The sequence below is a fragment of the Mustela nigripes genome, chromosome 5, assembly GCF_022355385.1.
Source record: "Mustela nigripes isolate SB6536 chromosome 5, MUSNIG.SB6536, whole genome shotgun sequence".
NCBI lineage: Eukaryota > Metazoa > Chordata > Mammalia > Carnivora > Mustelidae > Mustela > Mustela nigripes.
The window spans coordinates 27,916,456-27,942,087 of record NC_081561.1 but is presented as its reverse complement, the minus strand read 5'-3'; the positions used below and the strand labels follow the sequence as shown (position 1 = coordinate 27,942,087).

At 45.4% G+C, this 25,632-nt stretch overlaps 1 protein-coding gene and 2 pseudogenes across 1 annotated transcript; 1 reads left to right on the top strand and 2 right to left on the bottom strand.

Annotated features, from left to right (window-relative positions):
• Positions 1-4,924: 4,924 nt before the first annotated feature.
• On the bottom strand, positions 4,925-6,514 carry LOC132018573 (MHC class I polypeptide-related sequence A-like; annotated as a pseudogene).
• Positions 6,515-6,678: 164 nt separating this feature from the next.
• On the top strand, positions 6,679-17,354 carry LOC132018572 (patr class I histocompatibility antigen, alpha chain E-like). Its single transcript, XM_059401523.1, has 5 exons — positions 6,679-6,691; positions 14,424-14,702; positions 14,827-14,940; positions 15,370-15,402; positions 17,317-17,354. The coding sequence occupies exons 1-5, from the start codon at positions 6,679-6,681 to the stop codon at positions 17,352-17,354; spliced, it is 477 nt and encodes a 158-aa protein (XP_059257506.1).
• Positions 17,355-21,935: 4,581 nt separating this feature from the next.
• LOC132018571 (twinfilin-1-like) overlaps positions 21,936-25,632 on the bottom strand; it is a 6,557-nt pseudogene continuing 2,860 nt past the window's right edge.

The window sequence follows — 25,632 nt, the reverse complement described above, 5'->3', positions numbered from 1 at the left end:
TTAAGCCACTGCCTTTGGCTCAGGTCATGATCCCAGGGTCCTGGGATCGAGTCCCACATTGGGCTCCTTGCTCAATGAGAAGCCTGTTTCTCTCTCTGCCTCTGCCAGCCACCCAGCCTGCTTGTGCTCTCCCTCTGATAAATAAAGTACTTGTCCAGTAAGTCCACCATAGGATCTTCCATAGGAACACTTTCTGCTTTTTTTTCTTTCTCTCTCTCTCTCTCTCTTTTTTTTTTTTTAACTTGGAATGGGCCATGTTGTCCTGTTTCTTTGTACACTTTGTGTTTTGTTATTTTTGAAAATGGGTCATCTCAATCTTATGATGTGGTAACTCTGAAAGTCAGATTCTCCCATCAACATGTTTGTTGTTTGTTTTAATTTCCATATTGTTCTAGGCTGTGTGCCAGAAATCAGCCTTACGTATACACATCACCTACCCCATGTCATTTTTGAGCCTACACTTTTTCCTGAACATGTGAGTGCTCACTACATCCCTATTCCTTCCAGCCCCCTCCCTGCCCCCACCTCAGTGCTATTTGGTGAGAATCTGAGAGCAGAGTGGCAATACCTCTTTGTGGTCACAGGGCTGAGGACAGAAACCTGAGCTCCTTTATTCCTGCTCAGTCATTACCTCCCCAGTATGTCCCTGACCTATGACAGTAGCACAGGGCCCTACATAAAGGGGCGATGCATGTCTGGTCAGGTTTGGCTTGTAAAGTGTTTCCCAACAATCTACACTGATATTGAGGTTTCCTCCCCACTGAGTGCCCAGGGACTCTGGCTTTAGGGAACAGAGAGGTCTCCAAGCCAGAACTGTTGATTCCCAGATCTACAGCCAGCCCCACAAATATGCCAGATGCTCTGGTAAACACACTGCCGCTTTCCATGGAGATGACTTTGGACATGAGTTCCTGTCACTCATTCCTACTACTATCTCTGATGCTAGAGACTGTGATACTGGCTCTTTCCTCAGTGATGTCAAGTGATGTGAATGCTAGAATCTTCAGTCCTGACCACCAGACAGGTCCCACTGTCTGCTACCCTTAACAGCTAGACAGGAGCTCTGCTACTCAACCTCAAATCTCATTTCTACCCTAATGGCTGATCTGGGGATTTGAGGATGGCTCACCATGTGCTCCAAAGGGCCTGAAGCCCTGCCGCTGAGTCAATGACCTACAACATAATTAAAACCCAAGCCCAAGACATCTCAGAGGCATCTGGTGGTTAGGTGCTACCTGTCTATACCACCCATGTGTTTGGAATATGAGTGTAGGAGGTACTCTTCATATTCCTGGTTCCTTCTTCAGGCAACCAAGACCAATACGTACATACTAAACCCATATAGGAACTTGTGCAGGTGCATGGACGCGTGAGCGCGCGCGCGCAGACACACTTCAAAAAGAACTCCCCATGCCAAATGCCTATACTCTTTCCTCTTACAAGCTCCAAGTCCAAGTTTAAGGAATTCTGATCACTTTCTTTCTTTCTTTCTTTCTTTCTTTCTTTCTTCCTTCCTTCCTTCCTTCCTTCCTTCCTTCCTTCCTTCCTTTCTTTCTTTCTTTCTTTCTTTCTTTCTTTTTCTCTCTTTCTTCTTTCCTCTAAGTATATTCCATGAATGCCTCTGGGCCAAACTCTGTTAGGCCTGGTAATCATTTAATGCCACAGACACAGCACATATTGTCCTAATGCTTCCTATCTCACAGGAAAGACAGACAATAAATAAAACGTAATAATAGTAGTACATTAGACATTGCTGTTACCTAATGCTAGATAACAAAAAAAATCTCCAAATAATACAGCCACCTTTTTTTTCTCTCTCATTGTGTGAGTCAGCTAGGCCCAGCAACAGTTCTTCTGCTCTGTGTGACATTGGTTGGGGCTATAGTTATCTGGAGATCTGAATGGTCTAGAATATTCTAAAATATGTTGCCTCTCGTTGGGGAGTGTACTGAGGCTGTTAAATGCTGCTTGCTGGGCGCCTGAGTGGCTCAGTGGGTTAAGCTGCTGCCTTCGGCTCAGTTCATGATCTCAGAGTCCTGGGATCGAGTCCCGCATCGGGCTCTCTGCTCAGCAGAGAGCCTGCTTCCCTCTCTCTCTCTCTGCCTGCCTCTTCATCTACTTGTGATTTCTCTCTGTCAAATAAATAAATAAAATCTTAAAAAAAAAAAAAAAAATAGATGCTGCTTGCTGCCATTATGGCCCGTTGGTGCCATTTGGTGTTAATCCAGGTCTTGAAGGCTCACAAGCTCAGGGAGGAAAGAGAAACCAGTAGAAGGCCATCTGGGGCCAAATATTGCTTTGTGTGCTCTCAGGACTTCCTCAGTTGTCTAAATTCAGCTTTGTCTTTCTCTGAGGAGGATAACACCCTCACTATTTTCTCTCTCACACTTCTTTTCTCAGCCTGTGCTAGTCTTCAGCTGCCCTACATGATACCTCAGCACTGTCACCTGGGCCTACTTCCACCAACCACAAGACAGGAGCAGGAAAGGGCCCTGGGACCAAGAGCAGCACTCGAGCAGAAACTCAAAGCCTTCCCCAACCCGTCTCAAGCCCCAAGGAGCACAGGGCATCCCTGAAGGACAGGTCCTATTACCTCTTCCCCCGAGGCCAGGCAGTCGTCACAAACACAGCACTTTCTCTCCATGGGTGTCTGGATCCCCACTTGCATAACCACCTGTGCACCAGGGCTGTGGTCTGCTTGTTGGCCATGCTCACTACAGGAACAGACCCCACCTGCAGCTCAGCCTCCTCCCTCCCCTCCCCTGAGCCAACAGATCTTAACTGGAAGGCACATCAGAAATCTCAGATGACTGGCAGGCAGTCTAGAAAGAGAGGTTGCAGTGGGGTCTGTACAATGGAAAATCCAATGCTCACAGCCCTCCACTCTCATCCCTGACTCAGCTTTCAGGTACACTAGCCCTTCCTTGCTCCTTGGTCCACTTGTACCTGGAATCACAGGTCCTCCGCAAATGCTGCTTGGCTGAGGCTGCCAGAGCCCGCTTGCCCCTTTCCTAGCATTGACTCCCCAAGCAATTCAGGCAGTGTGTCTTACAACCTTCTTGTAAATGAGGTGTAGGAGATTCTTGAGACCCCATCTCTGAGGCTATCTATCCACCCTCTGCATCCTGAAACTGCCACCGTCACCCCCTCTCCTGCACCTTTCCACCTGGAAATGCCCCTGGACCAACCTTGCTGAGCCTGAGGGTAGAGAGAAGTAGGGACCAGCTCAGAAGAGGGAGGGAGTCTCAGCCTCCACTACCCAATCCGCATCCAGAGTAAGACGATTCATGCTCACCACTCAAGGGTCCCAGGGATCTTGGCTTTGAATGGGGCTAAGGGTGTATATATACATGTGGCTCCCACTCTCTCAGCACTCTGACTTCAGCTCCTGTTACAGAGGCTTGTCGTGCCCTCCATATTGTGCAGACACGAGGGACTGCCCATATCCCAGGAGAGCCCCGCCCATCCCACCCACTGCTCATATTTCTCACTTGGGCTCCCGCAGCTCTTGTTGACTTCTTGTTCTTAGAGAGAGGACTCATGCAAGAATGACAATAAGGAAACCAGCAGCAATAAGAAGGTTGTTACTCCATTCTGATATACCAGGGCCTTTCCTGGAAAAGGGTCTTATATTGACCTGGCACCCCAGGAGCACAGAACTGCTGTCTTCTCCCCACCCTGCCTCCTGTCCTGACCAGGCCCAGAATGTGAGGTCACAGGGTGTGCACTGTGCCTTCCATGTAGCAAGTGAACCTCTGATCCTCTCTCTAAGGAATCCTTATAGCCACACACATCCAGTAGGTCCCATTCCCACTAGGCAGGACTCCCCTAAACTGCTGGGCATACTGGTCAGGGAGATATTCCTGGGAGAGAAATAGAACACCCAGCCTGTCAGGCTGGACTTCCCCTCCAAAGTGTGGCTGTAGGTCAAGTTCAGAGCACTGGAGAAGAAAGCACAGAGCCAGTGAGGTACAGGGTTAGCCCTGCTCCCCTCTAAGGGAGAGAGAGAGAGATCAGGGCTGTTTCTCTTGCCTTTCCACCTCTGGCTGAAGCTCTCATTCTCCAGGTCTGTTCTGCTTCATAGGACCTAGTTCCTTTGGACAGGCATGTTGTTGGACCCGGCATCCAGGCCTCACTCTGTTGGATCCATGAGTTGATGCTCAGGGGTGGAACATGACGGGTGGGTTCGTGGGCTGAGGGCACGATCAGGAAACAACTCTTTGTGACAGTGAGGCTAGGGCTTCCTCTCCTGCCTGACGCTCATCTTCCCTGGTTCAATTTTCTGCAGGAGGACCACTGCCTCCCTGGACTGTTGACACTAGGAGGAATCACTACTTCTTCCCCTCCTCCTCCTTATTCTTTACTCCTTCTTCTCCTCTTCCTTCTCATTCTCCTCCTTCTTCCTCTTCTTTTTTATTTTATTTATGTCTTTTTATTCATTGATTGATTGATTGATTTATAGAACAAGAGATTTCATGAGCAGGCAGAGGAGCAGAGAGAGAGAGGGAGAAAGAGAATCCCACAGACTCTGCACCGAGCATGGAGCCGCACACTGGGCTTAAACTCACAACCTTGAGATCATTGGCTGAGTTGAAATCAAGAGTTGGATTCAACCAGCTGAGCCTCCCAGATTCCCCTGGGAGGATTCACTTCTGTCTCCACATGATTGGTGTCTCTATCCTTTATTCAGAGGCTTTATTAGGACAGGTGGATCACAGTACAATGCACCAGCAGAACCTTTGTGCATTCCATCAGACAAAGAAGGCTTCCGTGGACAGGGCTGTTGGGGGGAGGTTCAATGGGTCCAGCAGAGAAGAAAATCTGTGCCCCAGTGGTGAACCATTTCTGCCAAAGAAACTCATCCAGGACTTCAGATATTTCTGCTGCTTCTACAAAGCTCTCCCTGTATATGGGCTGAGAAATCCTAGCTTTGACAGCCATTTACATGCAAGGACTTCTTGATTTCCATAGCCAAGGTTTGAGCAGAGGACCAGGGAAGTGTCCATCCATGGATCTTCAGATCGTAAGAGAGGAAGAGCTCCCCATTATAGTGGAAATGCCTGAAGACCTTGGTGCTGTTGTCTTCTCAGCTTTTCCAGGCCCAGATCTCCTAGACGGAATGTGAACTGGCCACTATCCAGCAGTGACTTCTCTCATCCTGTGTCCCTCTGCTTTCCTTGCCCCAGTGACAACTCCAACCAGAGGGGCCCCTCCCTGTTCTCCTCCATGCCTTCTCTGTGCTGGCTGAGTAATGGTCCTGTAGGCTAAAATCCATAGACAGTCAATCCTCACCCCCACTCCCAGGAAAATCCAGGGAAAGAGACAGATCTCTGCTCTCTGCCCTGAACTTCCCTGGGGAAATCTCCCATCCCGCCCCTGCTCCAACCCCCTCTCACCTCCTTTCTGTGCCTGCAGGGCTAGATGTCTGCCAGAGTCATTCTGAGACTCCTCTGTTACCTTCCAAGTCCTTCGACTCTGTGTGTCACGTCTCAGGTCCCAGGAATTCCTCTTCCCACGGTCCCTGTGGCTTTGACATGTCTTTCTCACTGTCATGGTGCATCAAGGCCTGACCATTCAAGCTTCTCTCCTGAGAACTCTCTGATGCACAGATCCATTCTGGGACACCACCATGAGGTTATAATGAAGACCATGGGACTCTGGGCAGGAAACAGAACATGAATGAAACTGCTTCCTGCAAGTAACTGCATGTCAAATGTTTCTCAGAAAAGGTCTGCTGTGCTGAGCTGCTTGAAGTCTTAAGGATACAGGAAATGCACCTGTACAAGGGACAGGAAGGAGGCTTTCCAATGCAGGCAGAGAGGAAAGGGGGGAAGGAGAATGAAGAAGGACTGGCTGAGGGAGGTGGAGATGGTAGACATTCAGGACAGGAGCCAGGAGAAAGAGACACAGGCTCCTGTAGGTAGGGAGAGGCTGACTTTCAGGGACCAAGAGAGGAGCAAGAAGGCCATGGTGAAGCAGAGGTCTTATCACCAAGGAGGGAGGGGAAGTGAGAACTGAGACAGAAGCTCTTCTGTCATTATATTCTTTCCTTTTTCTGGATTTATTAAATATTTTCTGTGGTGTGAAGTGGCTTATTAAAAAAACACACACACTCACTCTGTGTGTCACGTCTCAGGTCCCAGGAATTCCTCTTCCCACAGTCCCTGTGGCTTTGACATGTCTTACTCACTGTCATGGTGCATGAAGGCCTGACCTTCATGAAGGGGGTGGTTAAGTGTGAATGATCTATGACCAGGGGTGACATGGTGCCCAGGAGGGTTATGGTGGAGTGGAGAAACATGGACCATGATGCCTGTGGTGAAGTTTCATCAGGGACTAGGTAGTGCCAAGTGAGGGACGATTAGCGAGGCAGGGGAGCTGTGGAGGGGATTGTGACCACAAGGGTGTTTATGGTAGGCCAGTACTTCTGGGGGAGGGGAAGGTGTGGGCCTAGACCCAGACTGGAAGAGTGGCCTGATGATGCCCCTGGTGGGGAATAGGATGGACCTACCATTGTTCACTGGGGAGAGAGAGTGCGCAGGGGTCTCAGAGCTGCTAGGCAGTGAGCCCAAGGGTAGTCTATAAGAAAGGAGGAGAAACAGATGAGAAAATAGAGCCAAAACTCCATAGTGAACACCTTGGGGAAGGACCTAGATGGTAGGGATCATTCAGGCAGGGATGGATGTGGCAGGTCAGACCCCCAAAGAGTTTGGGTGGGACAACCATACCTGGAAGGCAGGCAGGTAGAGGCCTGGCTGTAGGGAAAGGCTGCAGCTGAGCATGTGTCAGGAACAACCAGTTTGGGGCTACGTGTCAGGAATGAGGACCACTGGGGTCAAGGAGCCAAAGTCAGGATGAAGGCCAAGGACCTGTGCATTTGGACCTGGAGCAGTTTTCTAGTCAGTGAGGAAGAGGGATGGCAAGAGGCAGCAGGGGAAACTAGTGCTGAGGGTCTGGGAATGGGGGACTGGGTGCCCTAAAAGAACTTAATTACAAACTGACAGGAAGGAGGGGGCATAGGCTGAGAGCAAGGAGGAGGGAGGCTGACTGCAAGGGCCCCACAGGAGGAGCTTCTGAGGGAGGAAAGCTTGGTGATGGCTAGGCACGTGGGCAAGGGCTGTGGGAAGGCATTGAAGAATTGCACCAAAAATAATAAAGTGCTTAGGAATAAACTTAACCAAAATGGTGGATAACTTGTACTCTGGAAACTATAAAACACTAGTGAATGAAATTGAAAATGGCACAAACAAATGGCAAGAATCCAATCCATGGACTGGAAGAAAAAATATTGTTAAAATTTCTGTTATCCAAATCAATCTACATATTTCATGCAATCTCTATCAAAATACCAACAGTGTTTTTCACAGAGTAGAACAAGCACTGAAATTTGTATAGAACCACAAGGACCATGAGTAGACAAAGCAATCTTGAAATAGAAAAGTGAAACTCGAGGCATCACATTCCAGACTTTAAGTTAGATTACAGAGCTGTAGTAATCAAAGCTGTACGGTACTGCCATAAAAATAGACATATGGATCAATGGACCAGCATAGAAATTCAGAAGTAAACTCACACTTACATGATCAACTTGTCTTTAACAAATCAGGAACGAATATGTGACAGGAAAAAGACTGTCTATTCAACACATGGTGTTGGAAAAAGTGGACAGCAACATGCAAAAGAATGAAACTGGGCCATCTTCTTATACCATACACAGAAATGAATATAAAATGGTAAAGACCTAAAATCCTAAAAATCCTGGAAGAGAGCACAGACAGTAATTTCTGTGATATCAAGGACAGCATCATTTTTCTAGGTATGAATCCTGAGGGAAACAAAAGCAAAAATAAAGGAGTGGGACTACATCAAAATAAAAAGTTCCTGCACAGCAAAGGAAACAATGAACAGAACTAAAAGGCAACCTACAGAATGGGAGAATATATTTGCAAATGATATAGCTGATAAAAGGATAGTATCTAAGATATGCAAAGAACTAATGCAATTAAACAAAGAGAAAACAAATATTCCAGTTAACCAAGGAACATTAGACATGAATAGACTTGTTTCTACCAAGACATCCATATGGCCAATAGACATTTGAAAAGATGATCAAAATCACTCATCATCAGGGAAATCCAAATCAAAACCACAATGATACATCACCTCTCACCTGTCAACATGGCTAAAATAAAAAAAAAAAAAAACAACACAAGAAACAACAGGTGCTGGTGAGGATGTGGAGAAAAAGGAACCCTCTGGCACTATTAATGGGCATGTAAACTGGTATAGCCACTGTGGAAAACAGTATGGAGGTTCTGCAGAAAATTAAAAATAGAATTCCCATATGATCCAGAATTTTACTACTGGGTATTTACCCTAAGAATATGAAGACATTAATTTAAAAATCTATGTGCATCCCTAGTTCATTGCAGCACTATTTACAATAGTCCCATTATGAAAATAGCCCACATATCCATCGATAGATGAATGTATCAAGAAGATGTGCTACATTTATACAATGAAATGTTACTCAGCCATAAAAAAAGAATGAAATCTTGCCGTTTGCTGCAACATGGATGGATCAAGAGAGTATCATGCAGGCAGAATAGTCAGAGAAAGACAAAGACCGTATGATTTTACTCATATGTGGAATTTGAGAAACAAAACAAGAGAAGAGAGAAATCAAAAAGTGGAATATAAACATACATAGATAGATAGATAGTAATAAACATAACCATAGAGAACAAACAGATGGTTACCAGAGATATGGTGGGTAGGGGCATGGGGTTTGGGTGAAACAGGTGGAGGGGAGTAAGTGTACACTTACCTTGACAAGCAGTGAGTAATGTATGTGGCTACCCTCCCCCTTCTGTTTCTTCTCTGATATCTGTCTGCACAATCCCAACTCCATGTTTTGTACCTCTTGACTGATGATCCTTTGCCCCCGTAGAGATCCAGATGTATAATCTTACATCTCAGGCTGATGTCATGGGTGTTCAGAGTGCTCTGATGGCTATTCAGCGCAATTCAGGGGACTGGTTGAAATAGGGTCCCCTAATCCTCTACCATCTTGCCCCCACCCTGATCTGTTCATTCTTGTAACTCCACATTTCACTCAAAGGAAACTCAAAACCCTTCTCGCATCCTCAGGCCTGCATGATGTGGTCAGTATCTGACCTCATGTCACCTGCTCTCTGCTGCAGCCACAGTGGCCTCCTCATCCTTCCTTGAACACAGACAGGGTCCTCCTCTAGTGCATGTGCACTGGAGCCTCCCTGCCTGGAAAGAACTCTCCCCAGACCTCTTCTTACACAATTTTTTCATGTCCTTCTAATCTCTCAGAGGTCAGCTTCTCAGTGAGGCTCACACTTACCACTGTTGTAAAGTAGCCATCTTCACTGTCCCCACACAGGTCTCCTCTGGGTCCCCTTCCTCACTGCACTTCCCAACCTCTAACACACACACTTCCCTTAGTTACTAGCAGACAGTCTGCCCCTCACTACCAGCACATACACCCCACCAGGTGGGCCCATTTGGTCTGTTTCTACTTGACTGAAGTTTCTACAAAGGAGTTTCTGTGTATGACACTCAGTTATCACTTGGAAAATGATCCGCACAGAGAACCTCTCTCTTCTAGATGAGCCCTAGGCCACAGTTGCTCATGGAACCTATCAGTTTTCTGGTGGTCTCCTCCACATTCTCATGTCCTCTTCCCTGCATCATCTCTCCGGCATGCACAGGAAACAATGACAGTTCTCCCTTCTGGAAAGGTGCATCTAGGCTTGTGGGTCACGTATTCCAGAGAAATGTGAATTCAAATTAGACACTGTTTCATCACTCTATGAATCAGGAATGGAAGCAGAGCTGGAATTACTAGTGTCAAGAACAGGGGGGCATGTGGGTGAGCCAAGAAAATAGAAACTAACTGAAATATAATGAGGATGAGAAATTATCAGTTGCTGTCTCTAACTCCATAATATGCTTTTTAAAAAAGATGGGGAAAGATGGAAAGAATGATCCAGAACAACTCTAGAAGGAGATGAGCCCTAGAAGAGATGGACTGGTATAAAAAGTCACCTTTGAACCCCACAAATATTCCTGTGTGCAGAGGCCCCTTGGGCCTTGTGGGGACAATGAGAGACAGAGGACCCCTGGGGCTGTCCCAGACTGGGAACACCAGAGGAACATGAGACCACAACTTGTACCCAATAAACAACAGGCCTAATTCTCCATAGAAGCAAAGAAGAAGAAGGAAGAGCAAGAGGAGGAGGAGGAGGAGAAGGAAAAAGACAGCAAAAACTTGGGAGCTGAGTCCTGACCAGGCCTAAGCTCTGGCAACCCTGTTCACAGGAAAATCTTGATGCATAAAGTCCTAGAGAGAAGAGAGATCGGAGTTGTTGTGATTACTGGGCCTGGTGTGACAAGTTTCCACTGATGGTACAAGGGACCAAGGAGCAGCAAGGATGACCAGCAGAGCAGCGACCATGTCAAAGCCCATGATGCACTGAGCACAGTCTGGGCACAGTCCCCTCCATGCTGGCTCCTCACACACTCTTGCATCCCCACCCTTGTGGACCCTGGAAGGCTCTCAGTGCTTCTGTTTATTTCCTCTCTCAAACTTTAGGAGTCCTCTTTTGTCTTTTTATTTTTATCTTTTAATTTTTTCAACACTTTAAAATTTAAATTCAATTAAGTAATATTTAATGTTTTATTGGTTTAAATTCAATTAATTAACATTCAAAGTTTCATTGGTTTCAGAGTACAGGGCTGTGGTTCATCAGTCTTATATAACATCCAGTGCTCATTACAAAATGTGCCCTCCTTAATGTCCACCACCCAGGGGCGCCATCCCTCCACCCGTGTCTCCTCCAGCAACCCTCAGTTTGTTTCATATGATTAAGAGTCCCTTTTAGTTTGTCTCTCTCACTGGTTTCATCTTGTTTTATTTTTTCCTCTCTTCCCCTGTGAGTCTCTGTTTTGTTTCTCAAATTCCACATATGAGTGAGATCATATGATAATTGTCTTTCTCTGGTTGACGTACTTTGTTTAGCATAATACCTTCTATTTCCATTTATGTCATTGCAAATAGCAAAGTTTCATCTTTTTGATGGCTGAGTAATATTCTGTGTGTGTGTGTGTGTGTGTAATATCTTTATCCATCCATCATCAATGGAAATACAGGCTCTTTCCACAGTTTTACCATTGTGGACATTGTTGCTATAAACATTGGGGTACACATGCCCCTTTAGATAACTGCATTGGTATCTTTAGGGTAAGTACCCAGTGGTGCAATTGCTGGATTGTAGGGTAGCTCTATTTTCAACTTTTTGAGGAACCTTCACAGTATTTTCAGAGTAGCTGCATCAGCTTACATTTCCACCAACAACATAGCCAATATTTGTTGTTTCCTGACTTATTAATTTTAGCGATTCTGACTGCTGAGAGGTGGTATCTCAATGTGATTTTGATTTTATTTTCCCTGGTGGCTAGTGATGATGAACACTTTTCATGTGTCTGTTAGACATTTGTATGTCTTCCTCAGAGAAGTGTGTGCTCATGTCCTCTTCCCTTTGTTGACTTGATTATCTGTTTTTTGGGTGTTGAGTTTGAGAAGTTCTTTATAGATCTTTGATATCAACCTTTTGTCTGTAGTGTCATTGGCAAATATCTTCTTCCGTTGTTTTGTTGGCTGTTTCCTTTGCTGTGCAGAAACTTTTTATCTTGATGAAGTCCCAAAAGTTCATTTTTGCTTTTGTTTCCCTTGCCTTTGGGGACTGTCTTAAAGGTTGCTGTGGCCGATGTTGAAGAGGTTACTGCCTATGTTCTCCTCTAGGATTATGATGGATTCTGGTCTCAAATTGAGGTTTTTCATCCATTTTGAGTTTATCTTTGTGTATGATGTAAGAGAAGGGTCCAGTTTCATTCTTCTGAATATAGCGGTCCAATTTTCCCAGCACCATTTATTGAAGAGACTGTCTTTCTTCCATTGGATATTTTTTCCTGGTTTTTTGAAGATTAGTTGACCATAAAGTTGAGAGCCTGTATCTGGTTTCTCTATTCTGTCCCATTGGTCTATGTGTCTGTTTTTGTTCCAGTACCATGCTGACTTGGTGATCATAGCTTTGTAACATAGCTTGTAATCAGGCAACGTGATGCCCCCCAGCTTTTTCTTTTCAACATTTTTTTTGGTGACCTGTGGACTTTTCTGGTTCCATACAAATTTTATGATTGTTTGCTCTGACACTTTGAAAAATGCCATGGTATTTTGATTGGGATGGCGTTGAGAGTATAGATTGCTCCGGGCAGCATAGTCATTTTAACAATGTTTATTCTTGATCCATGAGCATGGAATGTTTTCCCATCTTTTTTGTCTTCAATTTCTTTCATGGGTGTTTTATAGTTCCTAGAATATAGATCCTTTACTTCTTTGGTTAGATTTATTCCAAGGTATCTTGTGTTTTTTGGTACTATTGTAAATGGAATTGATTCTCTAGTTTCTCTTTCTACAGTTTCATTGTTAGTGTATAAGAAAGCAACTAGTTTCTGTGCACTGATTTTGTACCTGGCCACATTACTGAATTGCTGTATGAGTTCTAGTAATTTGAAGGTAGAGACTTTTGGGTTTTCCACAGAGTGTACATGTCATCTGCAAAGAGAGAGTTTGAATTCTTCTTTGACAATTTGAATACCTGTTAGTTCCTTTTGTGGTCTGGTTAATGTTGCTGGGCCTTCTGGTACTATGTTGAACAATAGTGACAAGAGAGGGCATCCTTGTCATGTTCCTGATCTCCATGGGAAGGCTGTCAGCTTTTCCCTATTGAGAATGATATTCACTGTGGGTTCTTCATAGATGGATTTTATGAACTTGTGGAATGTTCCTTCTGTCCCTATATTCTGAAGAGTTTTCATCAGGAAGGGATGCTGTATTTTGTCAAATGCTTTTTGTGCATCAATTGAGAAGACCATGTGGTTCTTGTCTCTTCTCTTATTTATGTATTCTATCAAATTGATTGATTTGGAATGCTGAACCACCCTTGAATTCCAGGGATAAGTCCCCGCTGGTGGTGATGGCTAATCCTTTTTTTTTTTTTTTAAGATTTTATTTATTTTATTTGACAGATAGAGATCACAAGTAGGCAGAGAGGCAGGCAGAGAGAATGGGAAGAGGAAGCAGGTTCCCTGCTAAGCAGAGAGCCCGATGCGGGGCTCGATCCCAGGACCCTGGGATCATGACCCGAGCCGAAGGCAGAGGCTTTAAACCACTGAGCCACCCAGGTGCCCCGGCTAATCCTTTTAATGTACTGTTGGATTGTATTAGCCAGGATCTTGTTGAGAATTTTGATATCCAATTCATCAGGGATATTGGCCTGAAATTCTCCTTTTTGATGGGGTCATTGCCTGGTTTGGGGCTCAAGGAAATACTGACCTCATAGAAAGTGTCTGAAAGTTTTCCTTCTGTTTCTATTTTTGAAACAGTTTCAGAAGAATAGGTATTATTTCTTCTTTGAATGTTTGGTAGAATTCTCCAGAGAATCCATCAGGCCCCAGACTCTTGTTTTTTGGGAAGCTTTGATCAGTGCTTCAATCTCTGGATTCCACTAGGTGACACTGTTTTGGTCCCTGAGGCTTTCAGCTCTGGTCAGTGGGGTAAATATGGCTGCACCTTGCTCTCTAGACTTGGATCTGAAACTTCACACTCCCCACTCTTTAGTGAGCCTGCACAGAAACGCAATTGATCAGCCTGGTCTCCCTGGTTTTCCTATGAACTCTGTGTTCACCCAGCCTGTGACCAAGCGTTTTTATGTCAGGAACATGACTGAGTCTCAAAACTCCAAACTTGATGGACTCCTGCAGCAGGGACCGGTGCAGTTCCACCCAGGGAAGGTGGGGGTCTGGCTGGACTTCTGCTGCTTACCGGGCCCATTCTTAGAGAGTGGTTCACTGAATAGTGCAGCGGCTCCCTGCTCATGGCAACGTGGAGCAGAAAGCCAGCACCCAGACTCGCAGCATGCAGCCGGCTTCCCCGCTCTGATGCCTGAGAGCTTTGCATACTCGGGCCCCCCTGTTCTTTCTGTGACCCTGGGGATCCTGAGACCATGCTGTCCCACCTCAGATTCTGCCCCTCTCTGACACCTCAGTACCTTTAAGCCAGGAACCTCTTGCACTGGAGCAGATTTCCAAAAGTCCTGATTTTGTGCTCTGCTCTTTATAAAACTTGGCATCTGCCTCCTGAAGCAATCCCCTTTTCCTACTTGTAGCCTTGTGGCATTTCTTTCTTCACATCTCCCATTGATTCCTATGTGTTCACAATGACTTGATAACTATCTAGCTGATTCTAGGGACCAGATGAACTTTGGGTCTCCTACTTCTCCATCACCTTAACTCCTCCCTAAATTCCTGAATTTTCTGACCCTTCTCTTCAGATGCCCTGAAGACACATGTCACCTACCATCTCGTCTCTGATCATCGGGTCATATTGAGCTGCTGGACCCTGGGTTTCTACCCTGATGAGATCACCCTGACCTGGCACAGTGATGAGGAGGAGGACCTCACCCAGGACACAGAGCTTGTGGAGACCAAGCCTGCAGGAGATGGAAGCTTCCAGAAGTGGGTAGCTGTGGTGGTGCCTTCTGGAGAGGAGCAGAGATACACATGCCATGTGCAGCATGAGGGGCTGCCCAAGCACATTATCTTGAGATGGGGTAAGGAGGGACACCTGGGTACAGAGTCTCCTGTCAGGGACATCAGGTTCTGTTGTGGAGATCTTCAGTAGGGTCTGGGTTGAGACCTATGGGTCAAGGTCCTTACTGTATCCTCTCTTCCCAGGGTCCTCTCCTCAGCCCCCAATTCCCATCATGGGCATCGTGGCTGGTCTGATTGTCGTTGTGGTCACTGGTACTGTGGTGGTTGGAGCTGTCATGGGGAGGAAGGAGAGCTCAGGTAGGGAAGGGAAGTGCTCTGAGTTTTCTTGTCCTTCTGCAGTGTCCCAAGCTCAGGTGGAAGTCTGTCCTGCCTTGTTTATGGGCAATGTCTTCTGCACACATGTGCCCGTCCACCGTGTGCTCATTGCTACATTCACTGTAGTAAACCAGAGGTGAGAGCAAGGGACACATTAATCACCCTGATGAATGTGGTGACGGACCCAATTCCCAGAAGTCACAGGTTTTAGAGCAAGGTCCTTTCTGAGGAAAGACTGCATGGAGATGGTTAATCTTGCCCTGCCGTCTCTTTCCTTCATGTCCCTGATCCTGCCCTAGGTCTGTAGTGACCATTCTGGAAACTTCCCTGTGGTCCAGGCTATCTATTTCATCTAGACTCTAGGGCCCTGCCTCCTGTGTATAATCTCATGGGATTTTTTTCTTTCACCAGGTGGAAAAGGAAGGAGTTATGCTCAGGCTGAAAGTATGTATGGTTGGTCATGTGCAAAATAGTCGGAGTCTGTGAGTCTGGGGAGATTCAGAGTCTGTGAGTCTGCAGAGAGGCCTGTGTGTTCTGAGAATCCCCACAAGCGAGCCTGGTGCTCAGCCGGATCTGGAGCTGCTGAGGTCAGAGAGGAGAGCAGGCCAGGGTGGGGGGCATTAAAATCACAGTTACTATGTTTTTTTTCCCTCGTAAATTGAGGGAGGACAGTTGTTGTCATGAGGTGCGGTGTGTGAGATTTATGGCATTTTTTCATCACCTGGTGTCATCAGGGGGAGGATTAGGGAGTAGTTCATAGCTGGGATGATGAGCATCTCTGAATGCTTGCTCTCGGCAGCTGTTCCTCTGAACAAACCCTGGAACCCAGCCCTGCTGGAACTTGGACAGAAGGTAGTGCACACACACATATGCACGTGCATCTTCTGTGGATGTAACATGTTCCTGGGGAACATGTTCCTGTGCAGCCAGGAGCACACCTGCAGTGGCCGGTCCAGCTGCGTCTCACACGGGAACCCCAGCCTCTGCCACAGGCACAGAGATCACTGCTCGCACCACTGACTTGGTTGGGTCGGGACATCCACTATGGCCACTCATGGACCTGGGGGACACCTGCCACTCACGCCCCCTGTCACATGCACAGTGGCAGCATCTCTCTATCTGTGGGTCGTGAGTTGGGTCCAGCGTGTGCTCCCCTGTCTGGAGGAGCCTCATGCTGGGTCTCGTGGAAGGATGTGGGGGAAACAAGTCTTCCTCTGCTCTGGAGGAAGGCGGTTTCTTCCAAAGCCCTGACCGCAGAATTCTCATGTCGGAAGGCTGCTGGGGTGCTGGCAGCGAGGGATGGAGAGAGAACAACTAACTGTCATTTTCGGAGCACAGATCTGAGGCTGCAGCTCAACCTGGTGCTCTGTAGGTGCTCAGGTTTGGCCGAGGGAACAAGTGGATAATAAATGACAGCTGTCGTCTCATTCCCCTGACACTACGTGATCAGTCCCAGATGTCGTCCACTGCAGTTCTCGCTCACAAACACGGGCAGTGGTGAGGTGGGCTGGTGGCCTGATGGCTCAGGACAGATTTGCCCTCCTTTGTTCTTGCAAGGACGAGAAACCCCAAGTCTGCAAGACGTGAGTGATCTGTGTGCACCGACGTGTCGTGTGACTGTGTCTGTTTCCCCGTGTGTGGCGATGTTCTGGGCAGAAACTCTCTAGCATCTGTCAGTGTTTATGTGACCGCTGCCCAACACAAACAACAGTGCCAGGGACATGGGAACCTGAGAGCTAAAGTCGTGGTGGGTTAAGTGTGATGTTCTCGGTGGTGTGTGGCATCCGTGACGCCATACTGGGTCCGGTATGGAGTCTCCTTCCTTAACTGGACCTGAATAGCTGGTCGCAGGCAGATGGACATGATAGACAAGCTTCCATTCTGCTTATCCTTTGCTCCTGGACAAGATGAGATGCAGGTTACTCGCTTGCTCTAACTCTCAATTTCTCTTTATGGGGCGGAGAGGGTTTCTTTCCCCAGCTGACCAACTCTCTGATTCCCTGTCATCATCTGGGTGTCCTCCAATTTGTTCATTTTGCACCTGACCCTGTAGACCTGGGGTCAGCATGGGAGGCACAGGTGGGAGGACTCATCCTGCAAGTTGCCCTCAGCTCACGGGCAAGTCTCAACTCTCAGGTTCCCATGTCCCTGGCACTGTTGTTTAAGTTGTCTACAAAGTTGGGGGACATTCAATAGTTTGTTAGAAGGATTCCTAGGTCTCAGGAGAACTCTATGCTGACTGTTATGGTTTATTATAAGGACACACAGGAGCAGCCAGATGAAGAGGCTTGGGAGTGTGGGAGCGTGCAGGTCCTGGTGCTGGAGACTCTGTCCCTGTTGAAATGTGCCCCCCCTCAGAGCACGTGGACATGTTCGCCATTTCAGAATCTCTGTGAACCCCACTATAGATCAGTCTTCATGGTAGCTTCATGACATAGGCACACTTGATTTAGTCACTGGCTGTTGGGGACCGAGGTCAGCCCCCAGAGCCTCTCCACAGAGGTCAGGAAGTGACGCTGGTGGCTCCAACTCTCTAGTCATGGCTTGGTCCTCCTGGCCATCAGCCCCAACCTGAACTGTCTAAGACCCTCGGCCAAGTCATCTCATTAGCGTACCAGTGACACTCTTATCACTCAGGAGATCCCAAGGGCTGGGGAGTTGGGTGCCAGGAACTGGGGACAAAGACCACATATTTTTATTATCCCACAGCCACTCTGTGGTCTTTGACCACTGATCCCTTGAAGCAATAGGTCCTGAACTGCAGAGATGCTGGCCCAGTACTCCTGTCCCATCCGGTCATTAACAGTCAGCCCATCTCCCTACTGGAGGACAGTGTCTCCCAGGCCCACTCGGGTCTGCTGAGTCCACTCAGTGTTGCCAGGTTCCAGAAGCAGGAATGTTCTCACAGCACATGGCTTTTTCTCTCAGGTGTCTGGGATGATGGGGCTAAGAGTGTCATTTCTTGCTCAAACTTCTTCCGAGGCGCTAATGTACTATGGATTTCCCTCATGACATAGCGAATGTATCCCCCCACCCTTTACCCTCAGTTACTATTTCTACTTCTCTGCATTTATACCTCACTTTCTGCCGTTGGAAGGGACATCATATGTGGCTGCTGTGCTAGTCTACACTGCGGGCAGCAACACAAGTCTGACAAGCTCCCCTCCCCCCCAGTCCACTCCCAGTCATAGAGGGGAGGGAAACACAGGGACAGAACTGGCGGGCAAGGGACCACCAGGGGATGTAGCTGTGCTCGCCATCAGCCCCAACTTTGCTGGGTGGGGTGAAGGCACAGCCCTCCCCTTCAAGCCCTTAGGAATTCCCACATCAGGGTTTAACAAAGTTCTTACAATGTCTTAGGATTCTTCCCGTTCCTTGCATTCACACTTGCATCCCTGTCCTGAGACTCTGCATCAGGTAGGATGAGAGAATGTTGAATTGAACCATAGTTATACCGAGGTCCTCTCCCTTGGGAAGGACTGTAGACTCACACTGGCACCTGTCCCCTCCCCCTTCTCAGATCCCCCAGGAAAAAGTGTGTGGTGCGGACCATCCTGTAGTCCCACTCATGCTGGGTGGGAGCGCACACTTGTGAAGGGGTGTAAATCAGCACTTCATGCCTCCGTGGCCCGACACCCCTTTTCCACAATGTTTCTGCTGCCTTTTCCCATTCTCCATGAAGCTGTTACTCTGTCAGCATGTGTGTATGCCCATTGTGGGATGTTGGGATGTTATGGTTTGTCATTGTTTGTGGTGTGAGGAAATGTGACCGAGCATTCTTCGCTGGTTCAGTACTTTTTTCCCACAAGTGCACCAAGAGCCATGTACAAGATTGTCTCAGCAGTACTGTGTATCGTTCCAGTGATGCAAAACAACATAGATGTGTATGACAGGAAAATACATACATAAGTTGTAGCTTATTCGTACAACGGGATACTGTGCAGCCCTGAAGAAGACTGGACCGTGGCTACACCCTGCAGCGTAGAGGAATCTCACAGACATGGCGCTGAGAGAAAGAAGCCGCACACAGGAGTATGACCCTTTGTATGTGAAGTTGAAGACCAGGACAATTTATAATGTCAGAAGTTGACACCTTTTGTGGTGACGTATTGACTGGGGATCTCTGCGAAGCTCAGCGTGTTCTCCATCTTGCTCTGGGGGTAGTGTGTGGAGGTGTGTATGTGTAAAATCTCCTGAGCTGTTCTCACAGGAACAGTCCTCTCTATGCATTTTATTTTTTTAGACTTTTAATTGAAGCAAAACTATGCTTTGTTTTTTGCTTGTTTGTTTTAATAGGACTCTGACCATTTGCATATACCGCTGAATGAGCAAAGTCCAATCCAGAATATGCATTCCTGTCAAGGCCCTTTTGTCGCCCTTTGGGGTTACCATTATGGCTCTGACGTGCCAGGTACGTTCAAGGCTTCCCTGCCAGGGGTCGGCCTCCTAGCTCTCTGTGGTGTTTGGTTGGCAGCCAGAGCAGTTCTGTTTGAACCACAGAGGATGCCAGTGGACTATAGAGTTTCCGCCTTTACCTGCATTCTCAGAGCCCCCTCTGTCCACATATTTCCTTGACCTACATGATACTCCAAGAGAGGACACCAGGAAACACACTCAACTGTCCCAATCCACTTCCAAACTCAGAAGGTGGTTCTTGTGGGGTGCCTGGGTGGCTCAGTGGGTTGGAGCCTCTGCCTTTGGCTCAGGTCCTGATCTCGGTCCTGGGATTGATCCCCGCACCGGGCTGTCTGTTCAGCAGGGAGCCTGCTTCCAACTCTCTCTCTGCCTGCCTCTCTGCCTACTTGTGATTTCTGTCTGTCAAAAAAATAAATTTTAAAAAACAGTATGACAAAATTAGTAGCACATCCTATATAGTCTTCTGTAACCTCTTTTTTTCTCTTTTATGCTTTCTATGAAAAGCTGATTTTATTGATTCAATTTATTATGCACAGAAAAAAGGTATGCTATAAAACCAATACTAGTGATCCTCATATGGATAGTGTATATTTCTTTTTTTAAAAAATTAAATTAATTAATTAATTTCCAGAAAAACAAATACTGTTTTTTCACCACACCCAGTGCTCTATGCAATCCGTGCCCTCTATAATACCCACCACCTGTTACCCCAACCTCCCACCCCCCGCCACTTCAAAACCCTCAGTTGTTTTTCAGAGTCCATAGTTTCTCATGATTCACCACCCCTTCCAATTTACCCCAACTCCCTTCTCTCTAACACCTCTTGTCCTCCGTGATATTTGTTATGCTCCACAAATAAGTGAAACCATATGATAATTGACTCTCTCTGCTTGACTTCTTTCACTCAGCATAATCTCTTCCAGTCCCGTCCATGTTGATACAAAAGTTGGGTATTCATCCTTTCTGATGGAGGCATAATACTCCATAGTGTATATGGACCACATCTTCCCTATCCATTAGTCCGTTAAAGGGCATCTTGGTTCGTTCCACAGTTTGGTGACCATGGCCATTGCTCCTATAAGCATTGGGGTACAGATGGCCCTTCTTTTCATGACATCTGTATCTTTGGGGTAAATACCCAGGAGTGCAATGGCAAGGTCATAGGGAAGTTTTATTTTTAATTTCTTGAGGAACCTCCACACTGTTCTCCAAAGAGGCTGCACCAACTTGCATTCCCACCAACAGTGTAAGAGGGTTCCCCTTTCTCCACATCCCCTCCAATACATGTTGTTTCGTGTCTTGCTAATTTTGGCCATTCGAACTGGTGTAAGGTGATATCTCAATGTGGTTTTAATTTGAATCTCCCTGATGGCTAGTGATGATGAACATTTTTTCAGGTGTCTGATAGCCATTTGTATGTCTTCATTGGAGAAGTGTCTGTTCATATCTTCTGCCCATTTTTTGATATGATTGTCTGTTTTGTGTGTGTTGAGTTTGAGGAGTTCATTATAGATCCTGGATATCAACCTTTTGTCTGTACTGTCATTTGCAAGTATCTTCTCCCATTCCGTGGGTTGCCTCTTTGTTTTTTTGACTGTTTCCTTTGCTGTGCAGAAGCTTTTGATTTTGATGAAGTCCCAAAAGTTTATTTTCGCTTTTGTTTCCTTTGCCTTTGGAGACATATCTTGAAAGAAGTTGCTGTGGCTGATATCGAAGAGATTACTGCCTATGTTCTCCTCTAGGATTCTGATAGATTCCTGTCTCACGTTGAGGTCTTTTATCCATTTTGAGTTTATCTTTGTGTACGGTATAAGAGAATGGTCGAGTTTCATTCTTCTACTTATAGCTGTCCAGTGTTCCCAGCACCATTTATTGAAGGGACTGTCTTTTTTCCACTGTATATTTTTTCCTGTTTTGTCGAAGATTAATTGACCATAGAGTTGAGGGTCCATATCTGGGCTCTCTACTCTGTTCCACTGGTCTATGTGTCTGTTTTTATGCCAGTACCATGCTGTCTTGGTGATCACAGCTTTGTAATAAAGCTTGAAATCAGGTAACGTGATGCTCCCAGCTTTATTTTTGTTTTTCAACATTTCCTTAGCGATTCGGGGTCTCTTCTGATTCCATACAAATTTTAGGATTATTTGCTCCAGCTCTTTGAAGAATACCGGTGGAATTTTGATCAGAATCGCATTAAAAGTATATATTGCTCTAGGCAGTATAGACATTTTAACAATGTTTATTCTTCCGATCCAAGAGCATGGAATGGTCTTCCATCTTTTTGTGTCTTCTTCAATTTCTTTCATGAGTGTTCTGTAGTTCCTCAAGTACAGATCCTTTACCTCTTTGGTTAGGTTTATTCCCAGGTATCTTATGGTTCTTGGTGCTATAGTAAATGGAATAAATTCTCTAATTTCCCTTTCTGTATTTTCATTGTTAGTGTATAAGAACACAGAAGTGAACAGCTCAGTGAGCTGACCTGCAGGCAGTGATGTAACAGTTCTCCTGTACTTAAAGCTGTTTTTAAAAAAACTAGTATTGGAATCCTTAATATAATGATTTTAATAAGCAGTGGCTTCACTTTAAGCTGGACCCCTAGTAAGTTTCTGAATTCTTCTTTTTGCTGCAGGAACTCTCAGTTTTGCAAAACTTTGTTATGTATCTTTTGCTTTGAATGTCCTTCTTTGTAAAGGAAGTCTGCTGTCAACTCATCCCCATTTTCTCTCTTGATCTTTCCTCTTTTTTTTTTTTTAAGATTTTATTTATTTTAGAGAGAGAGAGAGGGAGAGAGACCACGTACAAGCAGAGGAGAGGGCAGAGGGAGAGGGAGAAACAGGCTCCCTCCCAAGCAGGGAACAAGACGTGGGGCTCGATCTCACACCCCTGAGATCATGATCTGAGCTGAAGGCAGACCCTTAACTGACTGAGCCACCCAAGCACCCTATCTTGATCTTTCTAATGACGTCCATTTGTAGTTGTCTTTCAACAGTTTCTAGCAGAGAGCTCTCGCAGCTAGAATACAGCATCCATTCTCTTTACTGCATGTGTATTCTGGCATTGAATCAATAAAAACTATGGACTTCAAACCGTCTCCTTTATGGGAATGTTTCCACAGGAAGAAATGGTAGTGTGCTGAATCCTTGGGAATCCTCCTTGGCAAGTCTTTCAGTTCTGTCTTTGTTGTGTTGGCCAAAATTATCATTTCATCTCTTATATCTATTTCCAATTGCACATAGTTGAGCTGTCTGTCACTTAATGTTTCCAAGGCTTGAAAAGTTTCTCAAGAAATAGGAAATGCTACTTCTTGTGGTGTTTGAAGCTTCATGTCCACACCCATTTCAGATTAATTTTAATCTGTCGTAATTTTCCTTGGCTTTGGTCAATGGGGCAGGAGAAGATTGTGAGGGCAAGTGTTTTTTATATCCGGGTAATGATGCATCTTCCTTTACTGTTCCAAACACTTCATCTGTAATGTGGCCCCCTCCAAACTCCCTTTTCAGAGTCACACTTGTTCCTGCATACAACATTTTTTCATGATTACTAGATGTTCTGGAGAACAGGCAGTGAACATCCATTCATATCCCCAGACACTATGTAGTATGGCTGTCTGTCCTCCAGGAGGGGTAAACAAACGAATCATAATCCTTATCCCAGGAATCAGAACAATGACTACATGATCCAATCACAAGTTTCTCATTTTCGGTATTTTTAGAACTCGATATTTTTCATTTCTCCTCTGGCAAAGGTATCTTTAACATTTTCCCTTGCTTGGAGGTGGGTCTGATGGGACGTGGCAGCCGCGGGCTCCCAGCTCTGGTGCCAAGTCTGTGCAGAAACATTTTGGCCGGAGTGGCACGAGTGTCACCCAGGTGCCAGGAGCAGCAGAGACAGCAGTCCCTGCTGAGGGTCAGGTGTCCTCCATCAGAGGAGTCATGACATCTGTACCTTCAGCTTGAAACTTCCCCGGTGTGTTGTTCAGGGAGATGCTGCTTTGGGAAACATCCCTGGTGTTCTCCTTTATGTGTCAGTAAACCTTCCTTTTCCCATTCTTTGGTTTCATTGAGTCTTTTGCCTTGAACCCATCGAGAGATGAACCCAGTTTTCAGAAACAAAACTGCCAACCTGACAACCTCACTTGGCATTTCCCTTTTTATATTTAATTTAACTTTATTTACTTATTTGAGAACAAAAGAGCACAAGCAAAGGGAGCACAGGCAGAGGGAGAGGGAGAAGCATTCTCCCCGCAGAGCAGAGAGCCCATGAAGGCTAGTTCCCAGGACCCTGGGACCATGATCCTGGGATCATGACCTGCGCCAAAGGCTATTAACTGACTGAACAGTCCAGGTGCTCCTCCAGCACAATGTGTAATAGAAGCCGTGAGTGAACATTATTTTAGTATTGTGGATCTTTCACCATTAGGTAAGATGTTAGTTTAAGGGTTTTGATAAATGCCTTTAATCAGATTGAGGAAATTTCCTTTATCAGTAGTTGAATTTTTATCATGAGAACGTATCTGATTTTGTCAAATGCTTCTTGTCCATCTGTAGAGATAAGCATGTGGCTTTTGTTTTCTAGTATATTAGTATATCTAGTATATTAATGTGATGTTTTACCTTGATTGATACGGATGTTTAACCAATCTTGCATTCCCAGAATAAATTTCATTAGGTTTGTTTAACTCTATATGTTGCTAGATTTGATTTGCTACATTTTGTTGAGATCTTTGTGTGTGTGTATGTGTGTGTGTGTGTGTGTGGGTGTGTGTGAGTCCACATTCATAAGAGATAATGGTCTGTAGTTGTCCTGTGATATCCTTGTCTGTTTTGGTGTCTGAATAATCTAGCCTCATAGAATGAGTTGGGTTCCCTCCTCTTTTTTGGGGGGAAGGGTTTGGAAAAGTTATTAATTCTTTCAGCATATGGTATAATTTGCAAGTGAAGCCATTTGGAAATAGGCTTTTACATGGAATAGTTTTTCACAATTGACTCTATGTTCTACCTCATTATAGGCACCTCCAGGTGGTCTATTTCTTCTTCAGTCAGATTTAGTCATTTGTGTCTTTCTGTGTTTTTGTCTATTTTATAGAAGCAAGTTGATATTTTGGCATATAATTGTCATCATAATCTCCCAATTCTCTTTATTTCTGTGTGGTCAGTCCTGATATCACCTCTTTCACTGCTGATCCCAGTATGTAGGTCATTTCTCTTTCTCTCTCTGTTTCTCTCTCTCCTTTAGTGAGTCTAGTTAAATATTTGTCAGTTTGGTTGATCTTTCAAAGGATCACATTGGATTCAGTTAGTTGTCTATATTGCTACTTAATTTTTTTCTCTATTTCATTAACTTCTGTTCTAATCTTTATTTTTCTTTCCTTTTGCCTGCTTTTGCTTTAGTTTGCTCTTCTTCCTCCTTTGCCTTAATGTGGAAGTTTAGGTAATTGATTGAAGATGTTTCTTTTTCATACAGGCAGTTCCAAGTATATATTTCCTCAGTACTGCTTTAGTCGGACCCCCTTGGGGTTGGTATGCTCTGTCTTCATTTCTATTAATCTTGAAATATTTTCTGATTTCCGTTTTGATATCTTTGACCCTTTGATTATGTGGAAGTGTGTTAATTCTGCATATTGCGAGTTTCCCAAATTCATTCCAGTTATTTATTTCTGGTGTCATACCACTGTGATATTTGCATTATTTTTACCCCTTTAAATTCATTGCGTTTTTTAATGGCCTAGCATATGACTTAATTCTAGAAAGCTCCATGTGCATTTGAAATGAATGTATATTCTGTTCATGGCTGGAATGTGCTTCACATGTCAGACTTACACTGTTGTTTTAGAGTATGGTTCAAGTCTTTATCTTCATTGATCTCTGCATAGTTGTCCTATCCATTATTGAAAGTGATATACTGAGTTCAAGTACTATTGTCATATTGTCTGTTTCTCAGTTTCTGTCAGTTTTGCTATAAACAGTTGGGTGTTGAGTTATTAGGTGAATGTATGTTTAGAGTTGTTTCATCTTTCTGATGACTTGACCATTTTATCATTCCAAAATGATCCTGTTTATCTTATTAGCATTTTTTTTTTTTTTTAAGATTTTATTTATTTATTTGACAGAGAGAGATCACAAGCAGGCAGAGAGGCAGGCAGAGAGAGAGAGAGAAGGAAGCAGGCTCCCTGCCGAGCAGAGAGCCCGATGTGGGACTTGATCCCAGGACCCCCATGACCCGAGCCGAAGGCAGCGGCTTAACCCACTGAGCCACCCA